Here is a 13,397-nt window from a genome sequence, read left to right as displayed (position 1 = left end):
GGACAAGTAGTTATACTGAGAAAGGATGGGCTTAATATTCTAATGCATGAAGTCATCATTGTGGGGTTTCCTTCTTATTGGATACTGTATGCACCACTGCGAATTACAACCACAATAATTGTTAAGTCAATGCTCATGTGTGTATTACATCCAAAATGGCAAGAGGAGTATAATTAAATGCAATTTATTTGTATGTACTTTAGGTAAACATAACAGCAAGGCACATGGGCCACTGCATGCTAGATAGATGGTTGTTACAGCTTCAGAAATGCACTGCTCACAGGTATACAAGTTGTGACTGTACAGGCTATCAAAAGTAGAAATATCCTTCACAATGAGCACGATGCACCAAAACCATGCACGTTGGCTGAGGATGTAAAGTAGAAAATGAACATTTCGTACAGCACAAAAAAGATCACTTTCCAGTTAAGTCAATATGACTTGGTAGTGTCAATATCATTCCCGACTGTAATTTATAAAATTCGATAGAGGAATAATGCACATTCTGCATTGCACGGAGAAGCCTCTGTACATTGAACAATCACTGCCAGTTACCATAGAGGTAGTTACTGTCACACTTTCAAGGCAAAAAAAGTGCAGCTTTACAGGTCAGTCCCTTCTACTTGCCTCCTTTGTATAAAACATTAATTTCCCAATCCCAGCATGCTTTTTGATTAACCAAAACTATGTACCTTGATTTGACATAACATAAACACACTTATTAACAATTATGCTGATCTGCTGCTCGCCCTTAATGATCATTCATTAAAAAAAAAAAACAGTAAAAGCATAAGATGCTCAAATGGTGAACTGCAGCTTAACTTTAGCAGGCTTTAATGTTCTTTCGTGTTAAAGAACTGCTTTTAAATTAATGTTGTGTTTAAAAAACAGCATCCAGAATCCCATTCGTGGGATATTGCATGACATTAATGCTGTTATTTAAGCAGCTAAATTGTTGTGGATTACAAAAGTGAAAGTCCCTGTTACTGACAATCTGTACCTGCACATTTGTGTTGCCCTCCACTCAGGGTGGTTGGAATAGTTGTAAAAACAAGAGTAAAACATCTCCTCTAATGTGAGTGCCACAATCAGAGGCACAACGAATACAATACCTGACATGCAAAGTTAAATAAAATATGAAAAAAACATGAAAATACTGCTGTTTTTTGTTAAACCTGTAAGTCATGTCCATGCAGAGCATCAAGCAGCGTGTTACGCTCAACAAAAATATAAACACAACACTTGTTTTTGCTCCCATTTTTCATGAGCTTTGTACACAAAAGACCTATCTCTCTGAAATATTGTTCACAAATTTGTCAGTGAGCATTCATCATTCATAATCTATCCACCTCACAGGTGTGGCACATCAAGATGCTGATGAGACAGCATTATTATTGCACAGGTGTGCCTTAGGTTGGCCACAATAAACGGCCACTCCAAAATGTGCAGTTTAACTGTATTGTGAGTGATCCGGAAAGGTCTGAAAACCAGTCAGTATCTGGTGTGACCCCCATTTTCCTCAAATAGCATATACGCCGATCCAGAGCATCCCTAACGTGCTCGTTATCTTCAAACCTTTGTTGTCCATGACATACGCGACTGCCCATACTGTAACCACACTGCCACCACGGGCCACTCCATCCACAACACAGGTGCATTTTACCATATTGAAGGCATTTTGAATGCACAGATGTAATGTGACAAGAGCCTGAGGCCCACTGTTGTGTCATTCATTCACAAACATCACCTCATGTTGCAGCATGATAATGCACAACCCCATGTTGCAAGGATCGGTACACAACTCCTGGAAACTGAGAACATCCCAGTACGTGCATGGCCAGCATACTCACCAAACATGTCACCAATTGAGCATGTTTCGGATGCTCTGGATCGGTGTACAGTGTTCCCTCGTTTATTGCGTGGAATAAGTTTCCCAAAAATAGCCCGCAATAAGTGAAATCCGTGAAGTAGCCAACTTGATTTTTTTTACAATTACTATACAGTTTGTTTTAAGGCTATAAAACGCCTCACCATACACTTTTCTCAGTCAGCCATTAACATTTTCCCACATTTCTCTCGTTTTTAAAAATTTTAATCATCAATTTATGAGGTTGAACACAAGAAATTATTAAGTGACCCACGCATATTTCACTCCTCTGACCGTGCCTCTCCGTCCTGGCGCCGTTCCACTGTACTGTAGCGTTTTTGTACCCTTCTTAAAACATATTGCTCCTGTCATCGTATTTTCCCCCTCCAGAAGTCCAACTTTTTGTACGATGATTAGCATCCTCCTCTGCATTTTGGGTGCGACCGCAGGTGCCCTTGACGGTGTAGAACGTTTCGTCAACACTGTTTGTGTTGTCGGGGACAAGACATAAAACATGCAGCACTTCAGAGTCACACTACTAGCGATCAAACATTTATGTAAATTTGGCAAGCCGAACGCATTCTGTACTGCACAGGAAGGCACGGAGGAGATTGATTGACAAAGGTCTACAGTCCCTAAGACAATCAGGATGGAGAACACAACGCCTGGGTTCTCCCTTAGCCAATGAGGACGACGCAGAACACTGTATTTAAAAAAACCCAAAATAAATCCGCGAAACAGCGAGTCCGCGACAGGTGAACCACGATGTAGCGAGGGAACGCTGCATATGGTGGTATACACGGTGTTTATGGTGGTCATAGCCTACTGACTTGTTTTCTGACACCTCCGGACCACCCCCAATACAGTTTAACTGCACATTTTGGAGTGGCCTTTTATTGTGGCCAACCTAATGCACACCTGTGTAAAAATCATGCTATTTCATCAGCGTCTTGATATGCCACACCTGTGAGGTGGATAATTATTTGAATGATTTTATTTTATGGCATAATTATTGAATGATGAATGTGCACTAACATTAATAACAGATTTGTGAACAATATTTGAGAAAGGCCTTTTGTGTACATAAAACAAGTTTTTGATCTTTGAAAAAGTGTTGCGTTTATATTTTTGTTGAGTGTAGTTCTAAGAGAAAAGCAGCAATGGATAGATTCCACTGCCTTCATGTCTGAGCAAGATTTAAATCCTCCGAGTTGTCACAGTGATAATGATGCTCTGTCTTTTTGTCAGCTTCAACTCGATTATCCCGTTCCTCCTCTTCCTCTGGATCTTTGACTTTATGAACGATGAACAAGTGTCTGCTGAGGGACAAGAGCGACGCGAAACACAGGCCGCAGTGAAGGCACTGAGGAGTGTTATCGTCACTTTTATGCTGAACTATGTGCTCCCGGAACTCCATGTTGTCGTCTGTGGAGAAACCACACTTGGAACAGCGGAACTGTGTTTTCACACGCTTGGCTGAAGGAGCCTCCAGAGAAGCTGGCAAGTCCTCACCCTCCTCTGGAGCACCAGCTATTGATGGTCCACAATCCTGTCATCACAATGAGATTGAATACACCGACACTAATTGTTAAATATTTGTGTAAAAAATATTTTCCTACCTTGCCCACAATACTCCTGCAGTCCTGGGTGGAGGTATTCGGCATTTGGCCCAGGTCAGGATTTTTGATTCCATGCATTAGACTGATGTGATTCTTCAGCATCACACTGCTGGTAAATGTCTTTCTGTCTGTGCAATACCTAAGAGGTGCAAGCCAATAAAGATGGTTGTAAATTGAAGGACATCAAATGCAGTGGAACCTCCTAAATCAAATATAACATGCCTGAAAAATCAAACCCTCCTGTGACACATCAGTAAAACTTGCAAGAGAAATGTGAAAGCGCTCATGAGGCTTCAGCTCTGTGAGCAACTTAAATGTGCTTTGCTTTTTCTTTGATGTAGCAGCAATGGCAAAGACGATAGGTGTAATGACCACCATAGAACAAGAAATGCCTCTTCAGGAAACAGAAAATCAGCATACACATCTCCTGTCCTGGCTGCTTAGTACAAAACAAGGGTCCTTGTAAGATACGCGTAGCTACACTGATAGAGGACAATGTCGCTTTTGCAGACCTGCCAACCTTGAAGAAATTTTAGGAGCACCCCCCCACCATATAAATACTTTTGAACTTTGTAAAAATGCAATAAAAAAAGTGAAACATACTTATAGAGAAAGCTTTGTGTTATTATTACTCACTTTTTTTTATTTTTATGACCAATACAAAAAAAACTGCCACGGACTACAAATGGCCCCTCAGCCACACTGTGGACAGCCGTGCTTTTATAGTTGTTCGTCAGGGTTGGGCGTGACATGACGTCAACTCTGTGAGCAACCACATCAACTATTAAGCTTGTTAGCGTCCCGTCAGTGAATGATGGTAATTAAAGAGAGAACAGGAGTGTTACTGCACACTAACGGTCAGTGTCGCTGCAACTTGAGGATTCCTTTGGAGGTGCGCGTCAACCTCTGCCGGAGGGTTTGGAGGGGGAGGATCAGGAACCGTGACGCGGTAGCATATTTTAGCCTTAAACAGAGGAAAAAATACGTACATGTTGGCAGGACTGCTTTTGTTCTTTTTCGTTAATGCCACTTCCAGTGTGCATTCTAACCACAGAGGCACACGGTGAAGAAATATTCTTTTTAAAATTTTTTTATTTCAGTTTCATTCAGTTTAATTATTTATTTATCGTATTAAACCTTTTTATGACAGTATTTTATATGTCCTCCATGTGTTCTGTGTACAATGGGAATGACTTAGGTGTTAATTTAGGTAAGCAAGTCCCAGCTTCCACTAAACGCGGCATAAGAATGGAAACAGAGGACTCTCTGTGTGGCTAAAATGGTCATACAAAAAGAACAGGATGTAGCACAACAAAGGCAGATTGTGCATACTCAATTTGTACCGTACAGCAGGTGATTTATTTTTACGCTTGTATGACTGACAGAATATTAAAAAGCACAGTGCATGAGGTTGACTCCCCTTCAGCAATCCGCCCTGCTCACTTTTACGTACACTATGCCTATAATCACATGAAAGGATGGCCTTTTTATTTATTTTTTTTTTACTTTATCACAGTGTTTAAGTTCTTTCTACACTTGAATGTTAAAAAGTTACTTAAAAATTGGCTGTACAGTCAAAATTCTGGGATGGACAATTGCTTCTGTCATTTCCTATGAGAATATAAGTGCCCGAGAACAGATTGGGTTCCACTGTAGGATGAAAATGTCTTCAAACTTATCTTACCAGCAAGTGTATATTTTCTTTTTCCCATCGTGGTCACTGCGAATGTGTCGTCTTAAGCTCGTGCTTGAATTGAACGACTGATCACACTGTCGACAGAGGAAGCGCTTCAGGGACTGAGGGAGAAAGTTGAACAAAGTATACATGAATGTTAGAAAGTTGAACAAAGTATACATGAATGTTACGTCCCATTTATTTGGCCTGCGCATTCTATTGAGGGCTGTCAGGGAAACATTTCTATTTAATGACTTTATTGCTTGTACACATTCAATATTTTTATTGCAGGTGGGCGTGAGTTTATATTAACTAGTTCTGATAAATGACGTGCTTGAGCTATATAAATGTTATTACTAGCTACTTAAGATTAGATAATGCTTTATTGAGGAACTCAAACATTTGAACACCTCATAAAACAACCAACTAAATGTGAAAACACACAAACCTAAATATGATCTAAACACAACATTTTGTATGTAGAAAATAACAATATTGTATTTTGTCATATTATCTATTGTCATGTACCGGTGGTCCTCGGGTTAAGTATGAGTTCAGTTTCAAGGCTGTGATTTAGGTCAAGTTTTGGGGTAAGTTCAATCTTAGAATAACTCCAAAGTTGCTTACACTGTACACAGAACACACAAGTGACATAAAATACGGTAATAAAACACTAAACATAAGAATTATATAAAACTGTAATAAAAAAAAAAAAATCCTTTCACATGCTCAAGAATATTGGAGCAACCTGGCAGTTATGTGTCGCATTAAAGAGTTTTGTGATTTCCGACTGTCTGTGAATGTGACAGGCTGAGTCCTGATTGCGGATGTGTGGGTGCAGAAAAACGACGACTGCTTTGTTGATCGACCACCATCATCCTTATAACGTCCAGGCAGACGTCCACGGTACTTTTAAGTATTTTTATCCTTAATGATGGTCGCGACCGTCAAGTGTTGTGACTAGTGTAGTTTACTGACCAAAATTAAATTTTTAATAAATTTTGCGGAGCGCCAACGTAACCATAAAACGCCAAAACACAAGGACCACCTGTATTCTAACCCAAGAGTGGATGAAAGCTCATAGGGTGCAGTTGTGCATACAAGTGTGGAAATTGGTCATTTATGGTTTCATAAACACCCTCCAACAAAAAATCTTTACAGTTGACCAAGACCATTTTTTTCTCCCTCTCCAAATATACTGTTAAAAAAACACACACAAAAAATATCTGCAGCAGCGGCATTCCAGTAGTAATATGAGTAGTGAATGATTAAAAAAAGTTCTTCACCTTTCCGTGCTTGGATTTCAAATGTGAAATGTAGAGGTCTCGCTCAGGGAACCACTGAAGACACTCCCCGCACGTCCAGCCAGAGGGCTTCACACGAGGAGCGCCATCCTTCTCTGCCTTCTTTCGGGGAATGTCAGTGCGTTTCACAGGGCAACTGATGGGACCAGCATCGTGGTGCAAATCCCGTTTGTTTATTTGTTTACTGTTCACCTCTGACTCTGGCCTCACCTCTCCTCCATGCACGCTCTATAAAAACCAATACAGAAATACAGGACATGGCATGATACTGAACCTGTATAACAGGTAAGCAATTTTAGGGACCATGTATTAAAGCCACAAATTCTCAACAAAGCTCCAGAGAGTGACATTTTAACACTTACGTTTTCTTAAATTGCAGAACACAGCAGCGTTTTTTTTTTTGTTTAATGATTGAAGGGCGAACCAACCCCGGCATTAAATTCCAGAAAGATAGAAAGATTCCCCCCCGGGCATATTTCGCACTCACAATGATTCAAATGAGATCAGCTCATAATCACTGTATTACCTTGAAATGTTGCATTAGCAGCTGCTTTCGTGAGAACACCGAGTTGCATTCTGGACACTTAAACACGCAAGTGAGACGCTTGTTGGCATCCTGATGGAAATGTTGAAAGAGCAACGACTTCTTCTGGAAAATGCTCCCACATGAGCACTTGTAGTTGAACCTGAAACGTGAAAAGAGACATTTGCATCAAAGACGGTAAAATGATGTCGTCAAACGTGTCATAACTTACTGAGGGGGTAGTTTGCTAGCGCTGTGTTTATTCTTTAAATGGGCTTCATAGCTGGTGGAGGTTTTGAAGGCCACTGGGCAGGCAGAGCACTTGTGTAAGACCACACAGTGTTTCTCCTCAATGTGAGTCTTCTGCCCTTGAAGGGTCTTGAAAACCACCTCACAGTGAAGACATCTGCAGTAAGTAGAAGTTACAACATCAACCACCCAACAACGTCAGCAACACTGTCATTTTTACGGAGTGACGGTCACTCACTTGTACCAGGCTTTGCGTGCATAGTGGAGACAGTTTTCCCTGACGTGCTTCTGAATGTCTGCAGAGCGACTCATGGCGCCGCACTCGGGGCAGCAGTAAGGTGACTTGTGTGTGTGGATGCGTTGGTGGGCCCTCAGGCTGCACTTGTTAGGTAGCAACATTGAACAAAGTTTGCAAATCTGTAGGAGAAGAACACAAGGCAAAGGCTACCAAAGTGGGATAGAAAAAAATTGCAGGAAGATGGACACGCAGAAAATATAAATTTCAGCTAATTTGAGCAGGCAATTTTAACAATGAATTAATTAAAATAAGTGGCACCTCCTTAGTAAATAAATACGGTAGCATCAATTTTTCATAAAGTCTTATGTAGACTGTATGTGTAATACTAGGGATGGGCACTGGACTGTACAGTGGTACCTTGGTTTTCGCTATTAATTAATCCGTTCCAAAGGGTCAGTCGAAAACCGAATCATACAAAAACAATCCAATTAATCCATTCCAGACACCCAAAAATATGAACAAAGCACACATTTTATAGAGACTAATTATAGTTGTACATACAGAAAACAATTAAAAGTACATATAAATGACGAATGAAATTGGTACATGAAGATTTAACACTACTTTTATCTTTATTGAAAACTCTTGCTGGCATGACGCCGATGAGCCGAGAGGGAGGAGAGGATGGGAGAGCCACACTGACACCATCTTCGTGTTTTTGACTTCTTTCTCAAATTCAATACGTATTTGTACGTATTTGATGTGCAGCAGACACCTGTGGTGTAACTGTGTTAGTTAGCAAAGATCTCAACCAGTGTCAACCAGTGATGACATTATAGCGGGGCGACAGAGCTGGGGGATAATGACTTCCTGGTGGGATTTGAGAACATACTTTTTCAAAATTGTGTACAAGTATGAGGAGATTTGGTGTCGGGTGTGTAATCCAAGATGGCTGAATAAACAAGCAAAGCTATCAACTGGGAGTCTTCCGATTCGTTTTAATAATGATACGATTCATATAACGATTTGTGGTTGTCGATATGATTCATGGGCAATATCGGATCATTTAGGACGATATGATCCCTAATGAGTCGTTAACTTTTCAGCCAAAAAAAAAAATCTATCAGTACCACTGTGAAATAAATACCTGGATACTGGACATGTGACATTTCCTTGATTCCAGTTGTTTTTTGTAAGAGAATCAGCTTTAAATGATTAATAATGCTGACATACTTACGAATAAATGATCAAGGAGCACAAAAAAATTGTAAAAAATGGAATACAAAATCAGGATGAACGGAGGTAGGTATAGTTTGCTATGATGAATTATTTACTTTAAATAGTGCAATCCAAACCTGCACTTTGCACCCAAAGGTGACGGACATTATGCAAATTCCTCAGCAAATGAATGTGGTGTTGTATCTTCAAACTTTCCCACCTGTACGGGCCGATGGAAGCAGGGGCTTTTTTGTGCCGATAACCCTCCTGATCAGAGCAGCCATTTGAAAAAACGGTCCAGCAACTAGCAAGTAATGTGGCCTCCTCGTACCTTTAGCCGCTGTGAGGGTCGGGATGGGTCCTGGGTCTTGACGTGCTTAACAGACACACTGAACAGGATACCGCGGTGTGGCGGGTTTATGATAATACGTTTCGATAATGATGGGACCAAACTGATACTTTGCATGTGAAGTGATGGCAGATGGCGTGCAGCGGTGTAAGGAAACGTGGTAATGCAACAAAAAGAAGAATGCATAAGAAACGAGAGTGTAAATGTGTGACAACGGAATAAACGGTCAACAAAAATTACGGCTTCACAGCCTTTCCTCTCTCCTGCTTCCTCCCTGGCATAAGCAAGTGCGCGCGCCATTTATTGCTTCCGTGTACGTAAGCGTATGTTTTGACCTGGACACGCCACGCTGGATGATGACGTCACTAATGGTCACTGCTACTGGACCGTAAACTACCATCTACAGGCGTACAAAACGTCCTTACTTTGCATATTGTCCCCATAAATGTCACAGGAGTTTCAAATAAGGACAGATGAGTTAAATATGAATACTGAATAAAGTGAATCAACTAACCTGACCAAAAGATGAAAAAAAATCAACTGTATTTCACAGGTCCACAACAATTCCCATGACCACCACACACCCGGAAGACAATGATGTCACTGACAGGCAGACTGTATCATTTAACGTCTTTTATCATTGAAAGTGCTACAAAAAAATCCATATAAAAACATCCATATAAAGCCTGCCGTGCTTAAATCCAATGCTTCATTTCGTAGTATCGATTCAATCGATTGATTACCTTTTAAACGATATTAGATCGATGTAGTTGAATTGTAGGAATATAAGGAATATATTTTTATACCCCTACTATCAACGTACCAAAGGCTATAATGCAATACAAACGTTTGTTACGCACAATATTGTACAATAACTGAGACAGTGTAGGAGAATTAAGCCAAAATTTTGGCAAATTTTCATATAAAACCGAATAATTCAAAAACAGAGGTTTGACTGTATTTCCTTGATGGACTACAGGAAGCATTGTTGATCATTGTTATTATTAGGGATGTCTGATATTGGCTTTTTTGCCGATAACCGATATTGTCCAACTCTCAATTTCCAATTTCGGTATCAACCGGACTGGGGCCTTACTTAAAACTGTGCGTGGAAATCTGAGTAAAAGTCTACGTACGCCACAAACCCAAAATGTGCGTCGTTGGGCCGATATTATCGGACATCCCTCATTATTATTATTACTTATTATTTTTGATAGGATGGTGGAATCGCTCTCTGAATGTTCTGTACTTCTGCCTCCATGCTAGCAGTGAGCAGAATACCTTGTAATATTGCCTGGAGGAGTTGTGCCATAGTAGTGGTCATGTTGCCTTCTTTAGACAGCAAAAGACAGCAAACTTGGAGCGACTGAATCAACAGTGCCTCTGCTGGTCACGACAAGTAGTGAACTCGATTTTGCTTCAATTGCTTCAAGATGTTAATCAACAATCAATTCCACACAACGGGTTAATTTTTAGCTATCCTGTAATAGGCCCATCCCGAGTAAATACACCGGAACATCAAACAAGACAAAAGATTAGCTTAAAGCTGACATTATTCAGCAAAATTATTATCATTACCATTTGATATTTACAATATAAGATCTACTCACGAACGCCTTCTTATCTTCTGACAGAGTCTGATAATGGCCAGCCAGGGCTCTTTGGTCCGCCATGGGCTTGTTACACTCCAAGCAGCGCTGTCTATGGTGGCTGACATTGTCTGGATAGAGCGGCATGACGGGCTGGTTCTTAAGTGGGCCGGATGGTGATGATCGAGAGTCCCATCTGACCAGTTCTGTACTGAGAGGTGCAAACATGTGTGCCTCTGCGATGGGTTTCATGTGGAGCTGTGTGCACTGCATGACCGTGCCGTTGCTTTTGTGCTTACGTGCGTGCGCCAGCAAGGCACACTTGTTGAAGAACACCATTGTCTTGGCGCACAGCGTGCACCCCACCTCAATGTGGACACTCTTGCGGCTGTAATGGTAGGCGAGGCTGCGCTCTAGCCCGAAAGAATCCCCGCACTCCAGGCAGGAATAGCCCCGCGGCGGAAGGTGAATGTTGCTCCCTGGCGGGGGGTTCAGGTCGGGCACGTATGTAGGCACGGGGTTGGCGTCTTTCAGCAGCCGGTTCAAGGTCCCTGCTGCTGTATTGGGGATGGACGCTCGTGGGCAGGTTTTGATCTGATGCACCAAAGGGACGGTGCTGTAAACCGTTGAGGAGAGGGTGTGCTGACTGGGTTGATGCGAGGAGGTGCGGGCGGTCACCGAGGCGGCAACACTGTGAGGGACAAGGTTGAGACTGGCGAGGTGCACTGCTTTGGGAAGGAAGTTAGCGCTGGCTGCATGTTTAGTGGAGGATGTTCTCTTCTGCTTATGTGTCCGAGCTGCAGCTGATCTTTTAAAAAGTGAATTTGAAAAGGCTGCTGCAGATTCTGTCACCTCTAACCTCTTTTCCTCTTTGCTATGTAGGATTTGGGGTGAATAAGCACCATCCTCGCTCATTAAACTCTGCGACGGAGAGGACTCGTAAGCGGAGTGAACGTCGTCCGTTTCAGAATCAGGAAGCACACTGGTAACGGTGCGCTTCACCTGCCCACTGGTGGTCTTTATGGTCTTTATCCTGACCTTGGGTATGACAGGAGGCGAACCCGAAGTCAGCGCAGGGGAAGCCTTGCCGCTGCTGTCGCTGCAGATGCTTATGGGGCTGTCGGGCGGCTTCATGAGGCGCTTCACCGCTTCTAGAGGGCTCATGGGACTACGTGGGGATATGGGCACCTTGGGGCTGTACTTCATGCAGTCGTTGTGGATTGCTGACGATTCTGTGGGATTACTTTGCTCGCTGGGCTCCTTCCTAGCATTGAGCGCCACCAGAGCCTCAAGGCAAGATTTAGATGTGTATGGTTTGATGTTTGAAAATGAGCCCACTAGGGTTTCTGCTTTGCAGTTGGACTTGTTATTGCTTAGAGGGGGAAGTCCAATGTGTGTTCTTGTCATTTTATGACTGGCACCACTGTCATGTGGTTCCTCACTTCTTGGAGAGTCATTGTCCTTCTGGAAATCATCAAAAACACAAATATCAGCCTTTTTTGGATTGTCTGCAACTGAAGGTTCCAACATAATGGAAGCTTCTGGCAAACACGATTGCTCTTGTTTTGGGTGCATATTGTCTCTTCTTGATAAACCGTCTTCACACTCAGGACTTGATGTGGGACTGGAGTGGGAGAGTGACTGAGAAAACATCGGCGTTGCATCAGGCTTGTGTTGTATCGGCGCCTTTCCCAGAAACTCGCTTGAAAACTCCCCATTCAGAGAGGAAACAAATGATTTGGGAAAGCCACCATTAGACGTGTTGCCAGAACCCTGTGCATTAAATCCATTATGCAAAGCCGGCAAAGATGAGTGAAGCCCATTCCCAAAACCTTCCAACGGCTCCTGATGATGTGTGTTTTTCACAATCACACTCACAGTAGGAATATCTGCTTGATTACTCAATAATGCGTCGTTGGGATGTTTGTCATCATTTCCCTCCTGGATGGGCTCCTTGGCATCCAAGCCTGTAGCATCTGGGATGTCAAAGGCAGCCAGGAGATCATCAAAATCAGGGGTTTTCATGTCACCCATGGTTGCACACACACTCATGAACCTGCAAACCGATACAGGAAGCATTAGTCTAATAACATACCTAGCAAACTTAACTACACACAGCAGCTAAAAGTGTAACTGCAGAGACGTTGCTACAAACTTAACAGCTGGGTGTCATTAACTTTGCTAAGATCCAGTCTTGCTACCAAGCTAAACGGAGATGCTAATAAATTCAACTGCGTAACTATTTCATAGACCCACAAGCCACGTTGACATTTAATACATCCCACTACTGCCAAAGCGTTGCGTAATACTACACGGTACATATACCACAACACCATGGCTAACTTAGCAGTTACCGGAATGCTAACGTAGCCACGAAGCTAATAAACATGCCAGCCGTGGATCTCGCGTAAACACAGCACGCTCCTAATAAACTTGGGAAGCAGCTTACCATTTGACCAGGTTATGGCAAAAACTTCTAACAATCTACAGGATCACTAGGCTGTTAACCATTTAAACCATGAAAGGGTAGTGGGTGTCAAAGCTAGGTAGCTAGTCAGCGTTGCTAACTTCAGATTCTTTCAGCTGTCTCCCCGAGCGCTGTCTTGTAGGCATGAAGAGGCGGTATCTTAACATGCCATGGAAGCATATCCTACTGGGTTGGAATTTTATTTCTTTTTTTTCCTTTTCTTATTTCTTTCTTCTTATGCAACAATTGTCTTGGATGAAAGCTGTATGCTGAATATTGTTTATGTCAACAAATTTATC

General features: G+C 42.1%; 1 protein-coding gene across 1 annotated transcript; it reads right to left on the bottom strand.

The window, feature by feature from the left end:
• Nucleotides 1-185: 185 nt before the first annotated feature.
• znf592 (zinc finger protein 592) lies at nt 186-13,225 on the bottom strand. Its single transcript, XM_054777570.1, has 9 exons — nt 13,081-13,225; nt 10,653-12,687; nt 7,476-7,654; nt 7,221-7,394; nt 6,992-7,151; nt 6,448-6,693; nt 5,171-5,283; nt 3,487-3,625; nt 186-3,416 (listed from the first exon to the last, which is right to left on the bottom strand). The coding sequence occupies exons 2-9, from the start codon at nt 12,681-12,683 to the stop codon at nt 3,048-3,050; spliced, it is 3,411 nt and encodes a 1,136-aa protein (XP_054633545.1). The 5' UTR covers nt 12,684-12,687; nt 13,081-13,225; the 3' UTR covers nt 186-3,047.
• Between the last annotated feature and the right edge of the window lie 172 nt (nt 13,226-13,397).

Source organism: Dunckerocampus dactyliophorus, chromosome 5, assembly GCF_027744805.1.
Source record: "Dunckerocampus dactyliophorus isolate RoL2022-P2 chromosome 5, RoL_Ddac_1.1, whole genome shotgun sequence".
NCBI classification, from domain to species: Eukaryota; Metazoa; Chordata; class Actinopteri; order Syngnathiformes; family Syngnathidae; genus Dunckerocampus; species Dunckerocampus dactyliophorus.
Note: the sequence above shows the minus strand (reverse complement) of the source record. Positions and strands in the feature narration are given on the sequence as shown.